General features: G+C 38.5%; 1 protein-coding gene across 1 annotated transcript; it reads left to right on the forward strand.

Annotated features, from left to right (window-relative positions):
* Positions 1-783: 783 nt before the first annotated feature.
* On the forward strand, positions 784-2,773 carry LOC121506689 (tripartite motif-containing protein 16-like). Its single transcript, XM_041782532.1, has one exon. The coding sequence runs from the start codon at positions 796-798 to the stop codon at positions 2,470-2,472; it is 1,677 nt and encodes a 558-aa protein (XP_041638466.1). The 5' UTR covers positions 784-795; the 3' UTR covers positions 2,473-2,773.
* Positions 2,774-24,767: the final 21,994 nt, after the last annotated feature.

Consider the following 24,767-nt stretch of genomic DNA (forward strand, 5'->3'; position numbering starts at 1 on the left):
TGTATTTCTTCTTTCCCTTAAATTTCATGAGCTTGTTATGTTTTTCATCAGTAAAAAATTAGGTTTGGTTTAGGCTAGCACTAAACTTTTATTATAATTATTATAAATCATAAATGCTTAAGAATGTATGGATGGTTTTAGTCAAATGGAGGCTAAATGGGCCCTTCCCCACTTATATAAAACAATTATAGCCAATGAACAAAATATTCTGAAGCACCTCCTTTCAGCGAATAAAGCCAGAGAATTACAGGATATATCAACATGTGAAATATAAATACCCAACATGTAAACCGTACCTCAGCAGACTGTAATATTTTTATATCTCTATTGGGTAGGTGTGACTTAAAAATATATATGCTCACTATTGGTGCAATATCTGTTCCTCTGCCATGAATAAGGCATTCATTGCATGCCATTTTCACCAGTTCTTTTTTTTGGTGTATCCATAGGTATCTATCTAACTATAATTTGCTTTATATGGTGACATATTGGGAGGTTTTGAGGATTTTAGTAAATGATTTTCAGAGTTCTTTATGGTACTGTTCCTCTTCCTGAAATAAAGCAGAGCAGAGAGATAGCCACTCCCACTTCTTGTTTCTGTAATCAAACACAACAAGCTGCAGTATGACCGCATATTTCCTCATTTCCTCTCCCTCCGATCTACAGTTTGATGATGGGTACAATCAACATGAGCTTGCAATCACTGCACAAACACATGGTGTGTAGATCAGAGGTGAAACTAGTTTGACTTCTACGAAAATGAAACTCAGACAGTTGTTGTCACTCTGAGGTGAAATGGCGCAGAAAGGAGTTCAGCTGGACCGGGAAACTTTCTCTTGTGTGATCTGTTTGGATCTACTGAAGGATCCAGTGGCTGTACCCTGTGGACACAGCTACTGCATGAAGTGTATTAAAACCCACTGGGACAAAGAGGATGAGAAGCGAATCCACAGCTGCCCTCAGTGCAGGCAGACCTTCAAACCAAGGCCTGTCCTGGTGAAAAACACCATGTTGGCAGAACTAGTGGACCAGCTGAAGAAGACTGGACTCCAAGCTGCTCCTAATGATCACTGCTATGCTGGACCTGATGATTTGGCCTGTGACATCTGCACAGGGAGAAAACTGAAAGCCTGCAAGTCCTGTCTGCAATGCCTGGCTTCTTACTGTGAGAAACATCTTCAGCCTCATTCTGAAGCAGCCCCGTTAAAGAGACACAAGCTGGTGGAGCCGTCTAAGAAGCTTCAGGAGAACATCTGCTCTCGGCATGATGAGGTGATGAAGATGTTCTGCCGTACTGATCAGCGGTCAATCTGTTATCTCTGCTCTGTGGATGGACACAGAGGCCATGACACAGTCTTAGCTGCAGCAGAGAGGATCAAGAGGCAGAAAGAGCTCGAGGCGACTCAACAAAACGTCCTGCAGAGAATCCAGGGCAGAGAGAAGGATGTGAAGCTGCTTCAACAGGAGGCGGAGGCTATCAATCAATCTGCAGATAAAGCAGTAGCTGAAAGTGAGAAGATCTTCACTGAGATGATCCGTCTCATGGAGAAAGGACGCTCTGATGTGAAGCAGCAGGTCAGATCCCAGCAAGAAACTGAAGTGAGTCGAGTCAAAAAGCTTCAGGACAAGCTGGAGCAGGAGATGGCTGAGCTAAGGAGGAAAGACATCGAACTAAAGGCCCTGTCACACACAGAGGATCACAACCAGTTTCTAAACGACTACCCCTCACTGTCACAAGTCGGTGAGCCTGCAGACCCAACAAGCATCCACATACGCCCTGTAACGTACTTTGATGGTGTGACAGCAGCTGTGTCAGAAGTCAGAGATAAACTACAGGACTTTCTGAGAGAGAAATGGACAAGCATCTCACAGACAGTAGCCGACGTGGATGTTTTACTGTCAGATCCTGAGCCAAAGACCAGAGCCGAGTTTTTAAAATATTCATGCACCATCACCATGGATCCAAACACAGTAAACCCATATCTTTTATTATCTAAGAGGAACAGAATAGCAACACGCATGGGTCAAAAACTGTCTTATTCTAGTCACCCAGATAGGTTCTCTGATATGTGGCAGGTCCTGAGTAGAGAGAGTCTGACTGGACGTCGTTACTGGGAGGTGGAGAGCAAAGGGGTTTCTGTAGCTGTCGCATACAAAAGTATCGAACGAAAAGGGAGCTCAGATGCTTGTATATTTGGGCGCAATAACAAATCCTGGATATTAAAGTGTGAAAATATCGGTTATAAATTTTGGCACAACAAAGTTGAAACTCCTGTTTTTGGTCCTCGGTCCTCCAGATTAGGAGTTTACCTGGATTACAGAGCAGGTACTCTGTCCTTCTACAGCATCTCCAAGAAGACTATGACTCTCCTCCATCAAGTCAAAACCGCATTCACTCAGCCTCTACATGCTGGACTCTGGATTAATTACAGCGCTCCTGGAGACACTGCTGAGTTCTGTGAACTGAAATAGACAGAAGTCATTTAAGGGTCGGTGGGTAAACTTCTGTGTTTTAATTCTTAAACTTGATTTTTTCCCATAACTTAATGATCTTAACTCTAGCTATACTTTACATATTTGACATTGCTTGACAATATCTCACATTTATCTAAAAAAAAAAAAAAAAAAAGGAAAAACTGCCATGTATATGTGTTGGAGTGCTTTGTAATATTCTTCTCATGAGTTGGCTAATTCATATTTTAAAATTAATGCCAACGTGCTATATATACAGTGCTTAACAAATTTTTTAGACCACCATCCAAAGTAAGGTTTATGCCACAGCTGCCCTAAATCAACAGCACTGGTAATTACCAAAATCATTTTTTTATGTTTTTGCAATGGTTAATACAACAATATGTAAAAGCTCTTTAACCCAAATGATATTTTTAATGTTAAAATATCATTATTATTGTTATCCATGAATTTTCAAATTTACTGATTTACAAAAAAACTAAAAAATATAGTAAAGCACATTATTATTTCTTGATTAATATGTCAAATTATAGTTATTTACTTGCATTCCTGAAGAGAAAAATGAGTTTTAGTGGTTGAATGTTATGCTTGATTAATTTCTGACGTCTCAGAGAAGCCCAATGAGTCGGCTCAAATTTGGGTATAAAATGGTGAATTCAGTTTGAAATTCTTCAGTCCTGTTCAAAATGGTAAAAAGTTTTTTAGTTTTAAACAAGTTTTTGAAAGGTTTGTAAAATATATATGTTTTCTAGTTTTTATGACAAGTGGTCTAATAAATTTGTTAAGCACTGTGTATATATACAGTATATATGTATATAAAAAGATATAGATATTGTATAATATGGCATTTTCAAAATGTAAACCCATTTTCTCGAAACCATTTGGAACCAAAACCAAAACCAAAACCACCTTAACTATTAGGAAAGTAATGTCTGACTTCATAAGTGCACAATAAGCACAAATATCAGGATGCCAGAGAATAAAATAGAAGGAAGTGAAATACTTTAAGGGGAAAACAATTAAATAATTGCAAAAAAAGGCATAAATGGCAAAACTGGCAGAAATGAGTGATAAAAAGTGGTTAACCCTTTGAAGCATATTGTATCATATTTGATACACACTTCTGTCTGATAAACATGATCATTAAATTACTTAAAAACCTTTTGAATACAATCTGATAAATGATTTAAAAAAAAATGCCCTCCAGTGGATTATCAGTTGCCAAAAACGCCTAATGTATGCCTAAATGTTTAATAAACACATCAGTTACAAAAAAAAAATAGAATTTCCTGGCTATTATTTGTTATCAGGCTTCAATGGGTTAAAGAGTGGCAAAATGGTTTCAAAGTGGAAAACAAATGGCTTAAAGTGGCAGGAAATTTCTCAAAGTGAAAAAATGGGCAGTAAAAATGGTGAAAAGAAGATAAAAGTGGCAAAAATGGGTTATAAGTTGCAAAATAGATTAAATGTGGCAAAAAATGTGCAGAAATCAGTGTAGACAAGTGGTTAAAGAGTGGTAAAAATTGGTTAAAAGATGCAAAAAAGGGATAAAGCATCAGATATGGGTTAAGAAAGAAAAAACAGGCAAAAATTGGTTATAAAAAGGTAAAAAGCAGTTACCTTAAAGCTGTTAAAATAGGTTAGACATGTCAAAAAAAATCTGGCAAAAGTAGAAAAAATAAGTGGTAAAAATGGTTGGACATGGCAGTTAAAAAGTAACATAAATGGGTGAAAGAGGCTAAAAGGGGCAAAAATGAGCAGCTATAATGATGAAAGGGGTTAAAAGTAGCAAAAATTGGCTAGAAGGGGCAAAAAAATGATTTAATTTGAAAACACATATGGCAAAATAGGCAGACAGTGATGAAAAGGGATTAAAAAGTGGTATCAAATATAATTTTAACATCAAAGCCCAATAACAGCTTGACACACTTTTCAACTCCAAAATGAAGTAACAGTCATCCAGGATGCTACACGCCACAAACACTGGTATCATCAACAAATTGCAACTGGTGCAAGCCCACTCTCTGGGTTTTTTAAGGGGCTCAGCCAATTCTGTGGGCAGGCCTGATTAATTCTGATCACAGATATTTTTTCATTTACTGTAACTGTCCTGTAATGATTACATGTGGCTTCAACTTGATTATGTAGATCTATGAAGACTTGTACATATGTTTCTAATGAATATGTTGTAAATAAACAACAATATGCTGTCTACAAATCACTCAGAGTGGCCAATTTAATGATACTATTGTCTTTTGTGGTCTGAGAATCTGGGAAAGTTTCTCCTCTGTTAGAAGACTAATGTAGTCAAAGCTTGTTTATGCTGTATTCTGACCTTTGTTACTGTAAATATTTCTTCACATAATCTTACATTTGGTGCCAAATCTTTGATTGCATTAACTTGGACATTTTTGCAGACCTCACTTCATTGTTGATGTAAAAACTCATGGTTTAGTGCATTATTCTTAAAACTTACATCAATACAGATATGTTACTTATACATAGTTGAGATTCTGATCAAACAAATGGATTTTGTAGATTAATGAAATCAGTGAACAAGAGTCATTCTTAAGACTTTCACTGACTTAATGTGGGTGAACTGAAGTTTTACAGTGTGAAACAGTACATAGTTGTCCTTTTGTCTTTACTGCAGGGTTTTGTTGGAAATGAGAACCAACATAAGGGTAAAACTGAGGCATTATGTTAATGTTTACTAACCTGCAAAATCCCAATCAATTTACATCTGGAGGATTATCATCACCACACACCCTTTTAGGGTCAGAGCCCCAAAATTATGTAGCTTAAAGATCTCAATAGTCTCACTGATCTCACAGTCACAGGCTAAAAATGATGTACATTTTGGAATAAAACAAAAAAAAAATTAATTATAAAGTATGTTAATGATACCAAAATATTAATTTTACTTCAGTTCTTTGGTCAATCTGTCAATAAAAGGGTGGCACTTGTAGCCTAGTTGATGACCCTGGATAACAGAAGAAACATCTGACATTTTTGGCACTTTGAATGAAAAGTTTACACCTTTTCTTGTAAACTGGTGCCCTGTTTTGCTGTTAACATTCTAAAACAATGATTAACTAATTCATAAGTCATAAGACAAAAAAATAACCAAAAAGTTGCTCATTAAGGCTTTGATTATCACTACATATTATTTATAGTGCTCCAGCACCAGGCTTTGCAAGCTTGGAGCAATGAATCAGCCGCTTGTAACACAAAGTAATTTTTATTATCACTAGAGCCTTGTGAGGGACTCTTTCAGTAATATCTCTCCTGCTGGATTTCTGACCATTACTGCCCACTCCCACAGCGTGTGTCATGCACCCCTGTCCGCACCCGCAACAGGTGTGTCAATCCCACCTGCAACCCCAGACAGATTCTGGCAATCCATGTAAAATATTCAGAAAAACAGACAGTAAATTCAATTAAAGGCAGCACTGAGATGTTTACATAAACACCACCCTGATTAGGTGTCCCTCTGAATGAAGGCATTATAGAAAGTAATAACTTGGAAATATGGTAAAATTAAGGTAAAAGTTACCTAGTAAGAATCTATCAATTATCAAGTTATTCCTTGTAATATTGTGGTAATTTTCTGATAATTAGTCAGTATTTAAGCCTAACCCCCTAACCATAACCATTACCGTAACACTAACCCTAACATTTACTTGAAAATTATTTAGGAAGGACTCACTTTAATTTAGTGGGCCAGAATAAAGAAATTACCTGGGAAAAATCAAGCAATTTACATTGAAAATCATCACCATTTACCAACGGATACGATAAATGCTTGAGTTGAAGTGGATACAACCTGGTCTACACAGAGGGCTGAGGTGTGCATTGGAAAAGAGGTGGTTGAATATCCTTGGCACTTAAATAGGAAGCTTTATCTTCATTCCCAAACTTTTATAGAAGTTTTTTTTTTTCTCTGCAGATTTATCCCTCTAAATGTGTGACTGAAACTTTGGATACTCTGAACTTACAGTTCCATGGCCTGTCATACTAAAAAGAGTTAGTGAAAGTGAAAGGTGTAGCAGGTGGGGATCATCTCAGCTATGATGTAACACATGTGTTATGAGACATGTTGATGACACTCTAACTGAAGGTCAAATAGCTGTAATTTCTAAATCAGACCCACAGTTTATCCCTCTGACGACTTTCTTCAGAGGCATTTATATCAGCATTAAAACAGGGCATGCCAACTACCTTTGCAAATCCACCTGCAGAGCCTAATCTTCACTTATCTCCACTGAGAGCCAGCGAAATGTTTGGCATTTGTAGGCACCTTCCCTGCTAGCTGCTGTGTAGTTACAGCATGTTGCATCAGTGGGTTTGTTAGCAGCCACTGTTTCTTGTTTTGGCCGTCTTTGTTTCGCACTCCAGCCTACACTTACATAACACTTAAAAACCTGTGGTCTCATTCATAAAACACTGCATACATACTTAAATAATTCATTGTGAAAATAATTCTGATTTATAAAACCATGCACCTTCATCTTCACACAATGTTCACTTTATAAATCCTGATCCACCTTGACAAAGGACAATGCAAAGCTCCTTATGAATGTGAATGAATAAAAAAATTAATAAAAATGAGCCAGCAAATCAAAGTTTTCTTGGCTGTGAACCACAATGGCAAGGAAGTAATTTCCTTCCTCAGTGTCAAAATAACACATCATTCACAAGTTTAACTTTCAAGTTTAACATTCACAAGTTTAGTGAGCTTTGCATGAACTATGAACTATATTAATATGGTCTCATATTGGATTAGTAGTAGAGCATGTCTCACAAGGCATGCAAGAAAATAAAAAAACCTGGTTGGAAACAAGACTAATGGCATAGTGGACATATGTAGCCCTGGTGAGTAAACTGTTTAGCAAGAGCTTGACTGGTAACTGCTATCATTGTTCACCATTGGTTAAGCCAGTTGGCGAATCAAAATCATATTAAAGCCAGTTGTGATGAGTTGCCAAGAGAAGCTTTCAGTATGGTTCTCTGCTCTTCTTTGTATAAAGAAATGTTACCCAGTTCTGAAAAAACTGCAATTACAGCTAAATCTGAGCTTGTTGCTTCACTGGTAGCCAGCACAACTAAATCAAGCCTTTTGCTACAGTCTCACTCATCTAAAGTGATGCTGATTGAACTATCTATTCTGAGACTGAGCACATACAGTGCCTATACAATGTATTCACCCTCATATGTTTTACCCTTTTATTGATTTTATAAATCAATCATGGTCAATAGAGGTCGGCTTTTTTGACCAAAAAATCCCTCTATAATGTCAAAGTGAAAAAAGTTTTCCACAAAGTATTGTCATTCAAATAAAAATATGTAATGTAACATAAGTGACTGCATAAATACTCACCCCCATCAAGTCAGCATTTAGTAGATGCCTCTTTGGCTTCAATCACAGCACTGAGTCTGTGTGGATAGATCTCAATCAGGCTTACACATCTGGACACTGGAATTTTACTCCACTCTTTTTAGCTTTATTAGGTTGTATGGGATCTGGCCTGAATAGCCCTTTTCAAGTCCAACTACAAATTCTCTATTGGATTGAGGTCTGGGCTTTGACACAGCCCATCCAGAAAATTCCCCTTTTTGTCTTTAAACCATTTGTGTGCAGCTTTCACTGTATGCTTTGGCTCATTGTCTTGCTGGAAAATAAATCTTCTCCCAAGCCATACTTCTCTTGCAAACTGAATAAGATTGTCCTCAAGGACTTTCCTGTATTTTGCAGCATTCATTTACCTTTAAGAGCCCTCCAGGGTCATCTGCAGAGAAGCATCCCCACAACATGATGCTGCCACCACCATGCTTCACAGTGGGGATGGTGTGTGGTGTTGTGTCTGGTGTCTGCCAAACACAGCGTGATGTCTGATGAACAAAAAGTAGAGCATAATTTTGGTCTCATCAGACCAAAGAACTTTCTCCCACTTGGCCATGGAGTCGCCCACATGCCTTTTGGTGAACTCATCAAGATTTAATATGAGTTTGCTTGAACAGTGACTTTCTCTTTGCCAATCTCCCATAAAGCTTTGACTGGTGAAGAACCAACAGCTGTATGCAGAGTCTCTCCCAAACCGCTGAAGCTTGTAACTCCTTCAGAGTAGTCATAGGTGTCTTGGTGGCCTCTCTCACTAGTCTCCCTCTTGCATGGTCACACAGTTCCATTTTTTGATGATTGATTTAACTGAACTCTGGGGGATGTTCAGGGCCTTCAAATGTTTTTTATCTCCACCCCCTGACTTATACTCTTCAATAACCTTTTTTTTTAACCTTTGAATTACTTGGAGTATTCTTTTGTCTTCATTGTGTAATGGTAGCCAGGAGCACGGATTAACCAGTGACAGAACCCTCTAGACACAGGTGTCTTAATACTACAATTACTTGACATACATTCACTGCACGCGGGTGATCCCCATTTCACTAACTGTGAGACTACTAGCACCAATTGGCTGGCCACTTAAAAGGGGTGAATATTTATGCAATCACCTATTTTACCTTACATATTTTTGTTTAATTGACATTACCTTGTAGAAATCTGTTTTTACTTTGACATTTAGAATGTTTTTTGTAATTTTTTTGGTAAAAAAAATGCCAAATTACATTGACCACTCATGATTTATAAAATCAATAAAAGGGTCAACCATTTTGAAAGCTGGATCTGTCTGATGGCAGACATGAAATCAGTCCATCAGCTTTGCACAGTAAGGACAAGCCAACTTTAGGCCCCTTTTGCATAAACAGCATTTATAAATAAGACCCCTGGCCTAGAAATGCCACACCTGAAGAGGGTCAGGGTAAGATGAGCAGGTAAATAATGAAACCAGGATAAGGTAAACACTGGTGGCTGAAAAAGGATGAGTCATTGGCATCCAGTGAAGTACTTCCTATTGTACACTTACACACCTTTCAGCTACTTGCTGGTCTCATGTGAAAAACTCTATGAGGCTCTGGCTACCTGCAAAAAAGAAACCAAAGAACTCTATCGGGGTCCTGACTTCACATGTTGCTAACGAAGGGATCAACGGGGTTAAACACACACAAACAAAACCAGGTCCCAAAAATAGACACTGGTGTTTCCATGCAATTGACCCCTTCTACCCTCACAGGACGGAGCTGCTTTAGTGCATTTCTTCAGTGGTCAAACCCAAAATACCAAAGAGTCAAATGTGGCAAATTAAAATTCACTCTTCTTGACTCTCTCAAGCCCTGAGGGAAGGGAACGGTATGTTCCTCAAAAGGAGCACACAGACTACAAACAAAAAGTCCCCCAGGGCATTACATTTGCATGTGCGTGTAACCGTGCAAACACAAGCTCTGAGTTGAATTAGGAAAATGTGATGCATCTTTAATCAGAGCTGTGATAATGTTATGAACAGATGAAGGCATTAATTTAAAAATATTCAGTCACTGCAGCAGGGACCACCAAAGGGGGAATCTGGGTCCTGCACCAGCTAAAATAGATCAGGCAGGGAGAGAGGTCCTTGGAATAAAGACATGCCTGACAAAAAGGCTGAGGATGTGGAGAGACACTCAGGAGAGTGGGACACCAGCCAGACACAGATATGGATTCAAAATGAGCTGGCAGTGTCGACAACTGCTTCAGCAGTCCAGCGATATTGCGAACAGAGGTTAAATATAAACTCAGTAATCCCTCAACAAAAGGGCACTTAATGAGAGCCTGCCTGGATGGTAGGATATGAGCTCGAGGGAATGAGGTAGAGTGAGGAATGGAGCTGGCATAGGCCCAGGTTTATGTCACAGCAACTCAGGGCAGATCAGGCACTCACTGAATACCAGGGCTCCAGATTCAGTGTCCTCTCAATGTCAAATACCAAACACTACTCCTCTTTCCAGCTGGTTTGCCTGGCATACACAAAAAAAAAAAATCAGCATGATCCTGAATCACAAAGAACCTTTCAAACTGGGGTGACACCTGCTAATCAGAAAAAGGGGATTACCATGTTCATTCTCTACAGCACACTTTCCATGACTGAGACATGATGACTAACTGGTAAGTCCCAGCCTTGAACAGGAATGATGCCCTGACGGTTACCCTATTGGATTAAAGTGAGAACCTAAATCATTCATAAAGGTCAAAGAGGCACTGTTGGCTTCACGTCCAGGCCACAGTCTGATACTTTAGTTTCAAATAAGGTCCCTGCATAGTGCTATAAACCCTGATGTTGATTCAACAACACATAGCTGAACTGTATCAAGTGTCTGCTTCTCTGTACATTCTGAACTGAGAGTAAATCTAACAGACCGCAAGAGGCACTGTGGGATTGAGACTAAGATGTTTTTGACACAAAACATTTGCATGACTCTGTGACCGTCATCATCAAAGAATGTTTCCCCATAGCCAAATCTGGCCAGCGACCAGTCAGAGTGAGACTTCACATGATTCAAAGCTAGGGTGAAGTGTGTGACCATGTCTCTTTGACAATTCAGAGTGTACAGACCTAATCATACCAGCCGTAATAAATGTATTGTAACTTAACGCATGAACTTACATACGAATATATTTATAAAAAATCTTGATTAACCTACCCCAGCTGTTTTCCGCTGAAGTTTCTAAATCCCACTGAGTACAATGCCAGCATATTTGACAGTAAGTATGAGCATGTGCAGTAAGAGCCCACACATCAGAGATTTTGAAGATAAACAGGACTGAATGATTGTCTAACTGCAGAACCTACGTGTCTAAAGCTGGCAGATAGTGAGTGAGACGGAGGCTGTGCTGATGCTCAAGAGTTGGGGACAAAAGTGTAGTAGTGCCTTGTGAAGTGGTTATTGTCTTAATTCATCCCCCCAATATTTTTCTTTTTGGGTGGTGGGTGGGGTAGCCCTTATTGGACAGGACAGCCAAAGAGAGGAAGGAAACACAGAAGGAGTGATTAGGGTAAGACATGTACCAAATGTTCGAGAATGGCTGGACCAGTGCGCCAAGGACCACAGCCTCTTCACATGGGCACCCACTCTACCCAATGAGCCAAACCCACTCCATATCCCCCAAATTTTTGTGCAGTCAATCCAGCTGAGGATAACCACACTGTTTCATGAACAAAGACACCAGAGAGAGAACTTTCTGTTTGATGCCATGAACTTTAGAACTCAGTGACTCGCTCAGTAACACATTTTTACTTGCATTTTATAAAAGGGCCACTCAAACAGGTTATGCACTGTGGTTGAAATGCCAATGATTGAATTTGCTTTACTTTTAAGCTGAAAGTACATTCAAGCCTTTTTACAGGGCCAAATCAGACTTTCCAAAGGTTACTCTATGAACCTGTTATGATTTATGTAAGGAAGATTTTAACAGGGAAGCCATAAAGCCATTAGACTATTCTGTCCACTTGACTGCCAAGATAAGCATGTGTGGCGCCTATCAACTTCTGATTTATTGACTTACCATCAGCCAAGTTGTCAGCAGCTCCCCTTTCTTTCTCAGAGTTGTTACCATATAAACAGGGAAGTCCCTGTGTCCAGGGGATCTCCTCCTATAAAAAGACACAAGCAGAACTGAAGTCTAACCTGTCATAACCCTCCTTTGCATATAACCTCATGAAAGTAAACATGCCGTTTTGAAAATGCTACAAAAGGTTGGTTAATTTAAGAGATATAACAATATTTGAATTTCCTATTATCAATATAGTCACCTAAAATATCATGGTTATGAGTATTATCATGACAGCTTCATAACTGCAGAAAATATTCAGAAATTATCATATTAAGTTTTACATTAAAAGCAGTGCAAATCAAATTAGCAGAACACCAAACATTTTGTTAGTGGGTGGGTTTTGGGAAAGGGTTGGTAAAAGAGTAAAACAGTGAAAACGAATTAAATCCTGCTTTAATTAATTAATTATCAAGGTACTTGCAGATAACATTTCTGTGTTATTATGAGTAAACATATTGTGTTTAAGAAAAGAAAAGGGAAAACAGGGCTCTGGTTTTGCTCAGTGTTTTGAGCAGGTGCACATATACAGAGGCTATAGTCCTCAACGCATTAGCCTTGGTCCCCGGTCTAACTATACCTGTTTGTGTTGTCAGCCCCAGTCAGTGCGCATGCACTGTTAGAGATCATGCAACAGGAAATGAGAAGTGCCTGTAAAATATGTGGTGCTACAATCTATTTTCAGCAAGAAGACAGCCTGTCATCATCCATGCAGCCACTAGGCTTCATTTTCAGTGACACTGAATACTATCACTGCATGGGGAGAGACAGCCATGCAAGAGGCTGTTGCGTTTGGGGGAATCCTCTCCATAACTTTGGTTACGTAAGTCCCAAACATGAATCCTATCCATTAAGGGAAATTGCAGAACTTTCCAAAGGCAAGTTCACCAGCGGGGCAGAATTTGAATAAAAAACAAGCAGGATGCCAAAGAAACATAAAAAATTAATCAAACCTGTTATCAATTTTGAAACCCATTCAGTAGTCTTTGAATTAATGCTTTAAGACATAGCCTAGGCGTTTTTAGACCCTTTATATTGATGCACGTTTCTGGACAAAGTTTGATTCATAATGACTTCATGGTTCAGAAAGACAGAGGAGAGAAAATGCAAATGCACGTTTAGAGGACATTCAAGAGGCACATTTCAAATCATATTTTACCACCAGTGACTTTTATGACGGTGCTTATCCACCTACCTATTACCTACAGATAATCATAAATTCATCATTTGTAAATACTCTCTCTGACCACTTTATTGGATACATCTGCAATGAAATGCTCACTAATAACAACATCTCTAAAGTATGTCTGGATTCATTTATAGACTTGCTATTTTATTTTGTGATTTTATATGCCAGAGGTCATTGCATTTGTGCACAGCATTTTGTTATGATAGTTCTTTTTTTGACAATAAAAGTATTTAAAAATAGTCAAATGTTCTGCCTTCAATTTACATCTTTGTAACACATGTTTGAACTTTATTTAAAGGATCAAAAGCAGCTATTTGTTTTATTTCAAGTCAAGTCTAATTTATTTGTATTGCATGTTCAGTCACAAATTTAATCACGATATATGGGTTATGAGAATTTTTAATCACCTACTGAGTATCAGCATCCAAAAATCCATAGTGGTCAGGGTGTAGTTCAAACTTATGTCTTTGGGTTTTTTTTTACTCAAGGGACTTAAAGCAATAACAATTACAGTATTTTATGAACATGTAAAACATGACATTTTATGACAGTTATTTTAAGGTGTAGTAAATGACCTCACCGAGCCCACCTATGGGACCTCTGAGCCCACACTTTCGGAAGCACTGTTTTAGACAATATAAGTTATATAAATTTCATTTCGGTATCATGAAAAACACTCAAATAGTGTTCTTTAGAAAAAAAAAGTAGCAATTATAATGAATGTAAAGATTCCCAGTAAAAGTCTTGCATTCTAAACTTGATTGATGTGTTTTTTTTAGGGCGCAGTGTTAAAATATGTCAATAACAATTAACAGAATTTTCTTTGCTGAATGGCTGACAAAGTTTTTACACACATATAAATATCAATACCATCTCTTGGTCATTAATACTTTTGCAAAACAGAATATGGACTCTTTTTACTGTTTTCTGACATTTGTAGTAAATACCATTGATAAAAAAAAAGACTAATAAAAAAAAAAAAACGTTGCAGCCACTTTGCTTCTTAACCTAATGATTTGAGATTAACGGTTGCAGTTAGCAGTGATGCTAATTTACACGACTTTGAGCTAAATGAGGTACAAATACATTCAGAGAAAATCTTACTGATTCAAAAGTAAACGTAAAACACATCTGGCTGGAAGCATAGCCACATTTTCTCTACTCAACCTCCCTTCGCAGAAGTTATTTCGAGTCGACACGTTGAGTTAGCTTAAATTGTCAATAAAACCCAATAGCTGGGCCTTTGTGCTAGCGGTACCAGGACGAAGGATTACGGATGTTATGGTTAAACATTTACGTGCATTTATTTGCCAGTCAGTGTATTAAAGTTATCAGAGTAGGCTAAAATCTATATGAAATGTAAAAAATTACCTTTTCATTCACAGTTTCCTTTCTTCCCCTCTTGAGTCTGCATCTTCCGGTTTAGACAAATCAGTCTCACTGGCCCACTACTCCGGATGTTGCTATTCAGTTGTCATGGTAACAGAGGGGCCTTATTGTGGTCCCTGGAGCTGTTCCAAGTAAATACATGTAGACTACTCACAATTCTGTGGTTGTAGAATCATTTAACTGCATATTAGTATCTAAAAAGCAATACAGTCATTGAAATCAAATGCATTTCCTGGGTTTTTAAACTTCTCATAATGTCAGACTCAGCTCCACGTGAAAATTTTTAGTATTACGTTTAATTTTTAGAAATATACAATAACAAAAAATTGATTTAATTCATACTTGCGTCTCTTATAAAGAAAGAGAAACTGACCAGTTTTCTGGGTCAAATAGCTCTGTCCCATTCAGTCCAACAGTTGATGGTCAGAGTTACATAACAGGCCATGAACTGGAGTCTGCAAAGAGGGAGGTGGGGGACACGAGCTACAAGGCTCCAGACAGATATCAATAGACGTGGCTCTGGAGAGACACTCAATCCTGCTAGGAGGTTCTGCACTTCGTGTTTGTAAGTGTGAGTGTGTGCTCGAGTGACAGACTGAGAGTGAGGAGAGGAAGAGACACTTTTCCTGTCTGAAAGTGTTTGCTTACTGATCCAGCACCACGGTGGTTATCTTCAGCTTTACTCAGTTTCTATTTTAAATTTCATCCTTTTAAGATGGTGCAAACTCTACGTATCCAGACACAAACGCAAACACATGTTAAAACAAACCCGGATAATGGGTTTCACCAGCATGATGAACAGCAGGACTGTCATGGGAAGTGTGGCTGCTTTGCTGACACATGTTGTCAGCAGGCTGCTTTAGGTAACTGGCATGATGTCACTGTCATTAACCCCTGAGACCCCTGTGAGTCAAGGGGAAAAGATTTGAGATGCAGAACCATAAGAATGTGATGTGATGCTGAATGTGTGCACTGTGTTTTTAAACTGTGAAAGTTCACAGACACTATGCGTAAACTGGATTTCTGCACCTGCTAATGTCAGTCTTCATCAGTGATGTCAGTGGATCTCCATCTGGCCTTGGGAGAAACATTGAAGGGATCAGTCATCTGCATGCTTTACCTTTTAGTAGACTGTATCTATTTGCAATTCCCCTGGCTGTACAGTAGCCCACATAAAAAAGGATGAAGTCAGGATTTACTCTCTCAAAAAGGATAAACTGACAATTCTGTTGAAATAAAATCATAAGGAAGAAATCTTAAAGGCTTCAATAAATACTGAAAGATTTCAAACAACTGGATTCATGATGGATAAATAAGGCATTTACATACAGTATCTTGCGTGGTGGAATTAGATGGATGAATGATTTTGGAAGATCATGAAAACAACAAGCCAGTTAACATAAATGCATTTTTCAGAATAGTTTGGTAGTGTGGGTATATTCAGACTATTAATGATGTTTGAAATCATTTTATAAATCTTCTTATATAATCCCTTAAATTTCCGTCCACCTCTTCGCTCAGTGCAGAGAACAATAACAACAAACTTTACTGAATTGCTGCTTTGAATTGATGACGTAAAACAGCGCCCAGGCGTTTACAAAGGTCAGCACAATTCAGAGAAAGGCCAGCACCAATCTGTACGACATCTACACAGAATACACAGGCACAAGGCTCCCCACTGTTCTTGGAGCTTGTTCAAGGAACACTGTGTGGGTTCCTCGCTTTCTTCTCAGACAGAGTGAAAAGACAATGTCTCCTTTTTTTCTACAAGGACAAGGCGAGGTCATACTCTGTTCCCTTAGAAAACCTTCTCTTGTCACATTTGGACTGCATCCATCACGGTGGGTTATGTCACAAGAGCTCCACAACAAGAGCATCTTAGAAAAAAACTCAGGCTTACTTCACCTCTGTGAGATAGATGTTTCCAGTTCAGAGACATGCTACTCAGAGTTATGCAACATCTGATGAATAGGAGTTGTTTGGTTATTCCACAAAGTTTTTAATTTAGTATTTATGTGTGAACCACTGAACCTCGTTCTCCACCCACTTGATTATAATGACTTAAGGTCAGTCTTTGCTATAACAATGTGATAATGTCAGAAACTATTGATTTTATGTCAGTTTCAGTTCAGTTCAGTTCATAAACAACTTCTATTTTCAAATAATTGATTGTAAAAGACTTTACAAAACCCCAGAATAAGTTAGAAACTTAAAAACATACAAAAGTTGTAAAATCACTCCAAACTGTTAGCCAGACTAAAAAGATATGTTTTCAATTTACTTTTAAAAGTCCCCAGAGAGCTTGGAATTTTACTGTCCAGAGATCTTAACTGTGCTATGTGACCTTACAAATACTTTCCCATCAATGTTTATGTGTCTAAAAGCAAAGCATTTACTTTGGAATTCCCTGTTTGTGAAACAAAAATATGATAAATAAAAGGTAAATATTTGAGTCTTCCATTATGGTCATTCAAGAATATTTTGTGTCCCTCAGAAGATTTTAAGATCTCAAATAGAGCCGCAGCAGACTGAAGTTTGGGAGAGGCTGCTCTAAACTGCCTGAGGATGACAGACCAGGTTTTATAATTAAACTTAATTTTTTATTTGGCTCTAAACACAGAGTACGTAAATTCCTCCATTTTAGGACTCTCAGTTTAATACACTAATAAAATATGCAGTGCTTAACAAATTTATTACACCACCCAAAGTAAGGTTTATGCCCTAAATTAACAGCATTAGGAATTACCAAAATCATTTTTTATGTTTCTGCAGTGGTTAATACACCAATATGTAGAAGCTCTTTAACCCAAATGATACTTTTAATGCTAAAAAACATTATTATTGTTATCCATGAATTTTCAAATGTACTGATTTACAAAAAAACCTGAAAAAATAGTAAAGCACATTTCTTTCTATATATATATATAGATAGATAGATAGATAGATAGATAGATAGATAGATCTATCTATCTATCTATCTATATATATATCTATATATATATATATATATAGATAGATAGATATATATATATATATATATATAATTTCAAATTATACTCTAGACATTTCAGTGAAAAAAAATCAACACAGTGTTCAATGTGGAGTCATTCTGCAGCTGCATCTTCAGCAGCTATTGTACCCACCAGCTCACAGTTGAACTTATTCCGCCCGAAACATTTGCAAACCCATGTCAAAGCAGCTCAGAGAAATTCGAAAACATCTGTCATCCAAAGCTTTCAGTGTGGCTCTTTGCTCTTTAACTGAAATGTGGTCCAGTTTTGATAAAATTGCTGCTGTACTATGGCTATATCCGACCTAATTGCTACACCAGGTGGAGCCATTGCCAACCACTTCCAGTACAGCTTAACCCCACCCATAGCTAGCCGTTCTCCTCAAACGCTGCTGATTGTCCAGACCAACAGGTTGGAGGTTTGTAATATGGATTTGCCTGACATGGACTCTGGCAAATCCATCTGCTTTACAATGTTTTGCATAACTAGGTGGATCATTTTCTACACCTGTGGCAACAGATCTGATTGAAACACCTGAATTTAGTTATTAACAGGTATGGCCACATACCTTTGTCCATATAATGTGTCATTTACAGAGAGGATAGTGCCTTTCATTGTTTGTAAAAGTTACTTTTCTGTCTGCCTGAATGTTTGTAGGTTCTTACTTTTTTTAACATGTCAAATTTTAAAAATCCTATCTATAACATGTATATACCTCTGTGTGCAGTCAAAGCTCCCTATGGCTGTGCATTAAGACATCACAGCTCTGCTACTGTGAGCCTGACCTGTTATGCAATTAGGACAGAAACTGGGGAAAGTCCGCTGAATAGAAGTCACTTCTGCTCCAGTTATGCAAGCCTTCAGGCCATGCCAAGTTGACCGGTGCGTCTGTGGGAGCTACTTGGAAGTGGAACCAGACTGAATAGAGTTTTGATTAATTAGAGCCAAAACATCCTTTCCTTCCCAACCGTCTCTCCGTCCGGCTGCCTGGCCTGTTCTCCACCTGCAGGTTTTATTCAAACACTTAAATGAATGGGTTCAGAGCTTGACTGGCATCCTCAGGAATTCATTGTGGCTCTCCAAGAGCAGTAGAACAAAGCAGCCAGGAAACCAAACTGCAACAGGGATAATCAGAAAGAGGAGAGAGAGAGAGAGAGAGAGGGGGGGGCTCTTGCATAACCAACAGCACAGGATATTGCATGGCAACTAATTACATAGCAACAAATGAGAAGGCAGAGTGTCTGTTGGACATCAACACCTGGTGAGTTTGTCATCTCTGTGGTATAAATGTGATTAAAGTAAGAAGAAGCTGAAGACTAAAGAACACTCACAGGATAAGAGTACTGTGGTGATATGCTGCTGCCATCTGATTTTTCCATGAAATGATAAAATGTCTCATTTTCAACATATCATCTGATATGTTGTTCACGCTCTATTGGGGTTTCTTAGATTGAAAATCATTGCATTCTGTTTTTATTTACATTTTTGACAATGCCCCAACGTCTTTAGAATTGGGGTTGTATTATTTCATCTGTGCATGTTTTGTCACATGCAAATACACAGAAACCACAAAGTCTAATGGTGTAAAGGAATCAAGCCTGATTTATGTCAAATTAAACTTGATTACTCTTAAAATTTAGGGTCCAATTTTTAATCCTATTAAATGCCCTTTTAAAATCACCTGTGTTAAAATTTGGTTACGAATTCTTCTTTTGAGCTTTACCCAGCTGCACACATTATCACAACAAACAGTTGTATATTGTTTAATCTAAAGATGTTTGATTGTGGCGTCAGTGTTGGAGCAGTAAAGTCATCGTTAGTTGCTGCTGCTGTTCCTGCAGTCTTCAACACTGATTTATGTCTGACATCGCTCCTTATTTTTAGCTTGGAAAAGTGAAAAATTCAACAATCTCCATCAGCTGTGAGATTTGTAGATCCTGTAAGCACATCACTTTTAAATATGCCAAGTTTATTAGTGGTATGGAATATATATCATACTTTGTGTTTTATTTGGTTTATTTCATTTTGTCATTGTTAAAACATGATGATAAATTCATCCGTGTCTAACACGTCTTGATGGCGTCTACGTTATGATCCACCACCTTCACTGGGAGTACATGTGGAGGTGATAGATCTTTCTCTGAGGCTTGATCTCTGAAAGGAAGGGCCAAGTCTCCGTCAGGGAACAGTTCTGTTTATCCTCATGCGTAGCCTGTGAAGACCATGATCTCTGCTCTAAATGTGAGGACTCTGTCTCCTCCTGGAACCTGAGCTGCTTCCGAGGACCTTCTTGGTCTTCCTAAGGCCTTTTTTAAAATTTTTTCAGGCACCCTGGCTTTGTCGGGTACTGATTCCTACTCAGATTACAGCAGATGTCAGTGTACAGCTCTTCCTCTGATGGACTTGGAGGTAAGGGAATCCCCCTAAGAGCTACAGTAGTAGTACTGTGACGTGACAACAAACATTTGGTCTTCAAGAGATGGATGCTTAAAGATTTTCAGGTCTTGGAACATGTTCCCTCTGGCATGTTGAATGTCCTCGATTTTGCAAAAGTGGCAAAAAAGGGGGGGAAATTGCAAAGACAACAAAAAAGTGACATAAGTGAGCCAAAACAGCAACAGTGGACATAAAGTAGCACAAAGGGTGCAAAATGTGGCAAATGACTAAAAGATGGGAAATTAGGGGCAAAAAGTCACAAACTGCGGCTAAAAATGGGGGGTTGCAAAAAGATGTTGCAGAAGTGGGCAAAAAGTGGCAATAAGGGGCAAAAAGTGGAGAAAAAAGTGGCAAAATAGTCAAAAATGGGCAGAAAAGTTGCCAAAAGAAGCAGCAATAATGGATGGAAAAAGAGATAAAAACAGGGTTAAGAAGTAGCATGAATGAAAAATACCATCTTTAGAACCCAATAATATATTGACACACTTTTCAGCTCCAAAATGAGGGAACTGTTAGCCAGGGTGCACTAATGCTACCAATCCAACACACATGTATTAATACCATCAATAAATCATAGCTGGGGAGGGAATGTTGACTTGGTTTTACAGGTTCAGTTCTGTCTGCAGCGTCTGAACACTGCTCACCCATGCTTGTGTGCGTTCATGAGCAGCTGTATAAGAAACTGTCCAAAAGCATCCCTTATCCATCCATGTCAAGGACAGGGAAGTGTACTGTGCTTGAACACAGTATGGAAAACTCACACTAGTTTCTTTTAATTGGCTAAAATTGCTGCCCTGAGGAAAGATAAGTCAGCGGCATGTCTGCCTCTATCCTTTAGGGTTGGATAGGTTTCCTGGGATAGGTATGCTTGGTACCCCAACAGAAAGGGGCCAAAAGATAAGGATGGTACAGATCAGTTATGTTGGTACCCTTCCCAACTTTTGACAGTGGACACACAAACAGTTATGTTACATGTTAAAGGCTACAATATGTGGAATTTTTGCACTGAAATGGCTACGTTAATATAGTATAAATATATTTAAAATGAGTGCATGCAGACAGTATTAAGACCCCCTTCACAGAGGCTCCCATCTAGCCACTCTGTCATAAAGCTGAAGATTAGTGGAGGGCTCCACTGACAGTTGTCCGTCAGGAACTTTGTCCCATCTCCACACAGGACCGCTGGAGTTCGGTCAGAGTGACCATCAGGTTCTTTGTCACCTCTTTTACTAATGCCGTTCTCCCCTGCTCACTTCTTCTATTTGAGAATTAACGAGGCCACTGTGCTCTTGGGAGCTTTCAGTGCGGAAAAAAAATGTATTGTAGCCTTCCCTAGATCTTCATATGTACAAATGCCTTACAATCTAACATGAGCATTTTCCTGCAAAGGATTAATTATCTATCTATCTATCTATCTATCTATCTATCTATGAAATTTGATATTGTGATATGACAATGTGTTAAAAAGTGCCAAAATGAGGGTGCATGCCATACAATTGCAAGAAAAAGTATGTGAACCCTTTGGGATTTCTTGGATTTCTGCATAAATTGGTCATAACATATGTTCCGATCATTTAAGTCACAACAATAGACAAACACAGTCTGCTTAAACTAATACCGCACAAAAAATGATATGTTTTCATGTTGTTATTGAACAAAAGATGTGAACATTCACAGTGCAGGGTGGAAAAAGTATGTGAACCCCTAGGCTAATGACTTCTCCAAGAGCTAATTGGAGCCAGGAGTCAGCGAGCCTGGAGTCCAATCAATGTGATGAGATTGGATGTGTTGGTTAAAGCTGCCCTGCCCTATAAAAAACATACACCAGTTTTGAGTTTGCTGTTCTCAAGAAGCATTGCCTGATGTAAACCATGCCTCGCACAAAAGAGCTCTCAGAAGACCTATGATCAAGAATTGTTGACATGCATGAAGCTGGAAAGGGTTACAAAAGTATCTCTAAAAGCCTTGATGTTCATGTGTCCATGGTAAGACAGACTGTCTATGAATGGAGAAAGTTCAGCACTGCTGCTACTCTCCCTAGGCGTGGTCGTCCTGTTAAGATGACTGCAAGAGCACAGCACCGAGTGCTCAATGAGGTGAAGAAGAATCCTAGAGTGTCAGCTAAAGACTTACAGAAATCTCTGGCCCATGCTAACATTTGTGTTGACAAATCTACAATAAGTAAAACATTAAACAAGAATGCTCATGGGAGAACACCACGGAGGAAGCCACTGCTGTCCAAAAAAAAAAAAAAAAACATTGCTGCACGTTTGAAGTTTGCAAAAGAGCACCTGGATGTTCCACAGCACTACTGGCAAAATATTCTGTCCATAGATGAAACCAAAATTGAGTTGTTTGGAAGGAACACACAACGCTATGTGTGGAGAAAAAAGGCACAGCACACCAACATCAAAACCTCATCACAACTGTAAAATATGGTGGAGGGACCATCATGGTTCAGGGCTGCTTTGCTGCCTCAGGGCCTGGACGGATCGCTGTCACTGACGGAAAAATGAATTCCCAAGTTTATCAAGACATTTTGCAGGAAAGACCATCTGTCCGCCAACTGAAGCTCAACAGAGGATGGGTGATGCAACAGGACAACGACTCAAAGCATAGAAGTAAATCAACAACAGAATGGCTTCAACAGAAGAAAATACGCCTTCTGGAGTGGCCCAGTCAGAGTCCTGACCTCAACCCGATTGAGATGCTGTGGCATGACCTCAAGAGAGCAATGCACACCAGACATCCCAAGAATATTGCTGAACTGAAACAGTTTTGTAAAGAGGAATGGTCCAAAATTCCTCCTGATCGTTGTGCAAGTCTGATCTACAACTACAGGAAACATTTGGTTGAGGTTATTGCTGCCGAAGGAGAGTCAACCAGTTATTAAATGCAAAGGTTCACATACTTTTTCAACCCTGCACTGTGAATGTTTACATCTTTTGTTCAATAAAAACATAAAACATATTTTTGTGTGGTATTAGTTTAAGCAGACTGCGTTTGTCTATTGTTGTGACTTAGATGAAGATCAGAACACATTTTATGACCAATTTATGCAGAAATCCAAGAAATCCCAAAGGGTTCACATACTTTTTCTTGCAACTGTATGGCATTCACCCTCATTTTGGCCCTTTTGAGGGTTTTTTTGTTTGTTTGTTTGTTTTGCATTGTGCACATATACGATGCCACAGATTTGTTCACCTACTGAATTAATGTAAGAGCTAATGTAAGAGCTATAATTTTGAAAATGAGGTGTACGGTTCTGTTTTCTTGAAACAGAAATATCATTTTTAGGTCATAAATAAACTAAACCATTTGGAAAGTAATGTCTGATGTCAGGAGGCCACGAATTGAAGTAGAAGAAAATGGGACAATTTTAGTGGGAAATTGATTTAAATTGTGAAATCATGCAAATGTGGGCTACAAGTGGCAAACATGGGTTAAGAGTGTTTTTTCAAAAAGGAGGCAAAAAATTGGTAAAAGGGGCAAGAAGAGATTAAAAGTTGCATAAAAGTGGCAGAAGGGTTTAGTATCGGCAAAAAGAGGCGAAAATGAATTAAAAGTGTCCAAACAGGGGTCAAAGAGGCAAAAAAGTGGCAACAATTTGTGGGAAAAACAGTGAAAAAAGGCTGAACATGGCATGATATAACAATCAGTCCTAATAATAGCGTGACATACTTTTCAGCTCCAAACTGAAATTACTGTTATCAGGATGCAAGCACCAATGCTACTGATCTGACACATGCATTAACATTGTACATAAATCACTGGTGGGACGTCCCACTCACTGGGCTTTTCAGGGCCCAGGGCCTATTCTTTGGGCAGGCCTGAGTGGAAGTGATTTATTTTGTTGCATAAGTGATGAATGGGTTTGTTAACATTTCAAATCTAAACTGGTTTATTCAATGGCTTGAAATGGTGCAGATAATACCTGATAAGCTAAACTTCAAGGGGAGCATAAATGTATGGGCTAAGCCCTGGATATCTAACACTTCTGGCTCCACACCTGCCCACTCATCCAATCCTACCAACCAATCTCTAAACATATCATCGTGTTTCCAAAACCCAGTACAATTAACATTAAAGCATAAATATAAAACTCCAGTGTTCCAATTAATAACATAGTGATAACAAACACAATCCTGAAGTTTATTTCTTGCACAAAATAAAAACAGATAAATAAATGACTCAATGTGAAGTTACCAATTTTTACAAGACAGTGTGAGTAGATCCAATAAATGGTACTTGCACAATTAAAGTGTTGGGTGTATGTTGTGTTTCAACTTTGTATTTTTTGTGTTTAATTATTTATGAAATGATCCTACCTTCTTAAATCTTTCATTTTTTTCTATTACCATTTTTCCTCATTTCCTTTCTGAAAACTAATCAGATAGTGTTGTGTTCACTCTACCTCTAAACCCTCACTTGAAGCGAGTCAGAAAAAGGGGGGAAAGTACGTCTCATTTCCACAGGATGTTTTCTGGAAGTTTCTATCACTACATCACCATTGCAATTTTACAGCCATTTAAGTTCCGTTCGAACACCTCTGTTCTTTCTTTTGATCACTGTTATCAAAGTGACGGTTAACCTGCACACACTGTGTTTCTTCAAACACCCTACAGCACCCCAGAACATTTTGCACCTTTCTTGTCCCTTCCTTCCAGTCTCCAGTGTTGTTGGTGCTCTGAATCACTTTCTGTCTATTCATTATCAATGCACTGCTGATTAGCACATCACCACAGAGAGCCGCTCAGCCATTCATTCAGGTTTCAAAGGGTATGACGCAAAT

Source organism: Cheilinus undulatus, linkage group 3 (assembly GCF_018320785.1).
Source record: "Cheilinus undulatus linkage group 3, ASM1832078v1, whole genome shotgun sequence".
NCBI classification, from domain to species: Eukaryota; Metazoa; Chordata; class Actinopteri; order Labriformes; family Labridae; genus Cheilinus; species Cheilinus undulatus.

Bases quoted from the DNA above. Each gene is read 5' to 3' on its own strand.
- LOC121506689 (XM_041782532.1), top strand. From the start codon at position 796: ATGGCGCAGAAAGGAGTTCAGCTGGACCGGGAAACTTTCTCTTGTGTG.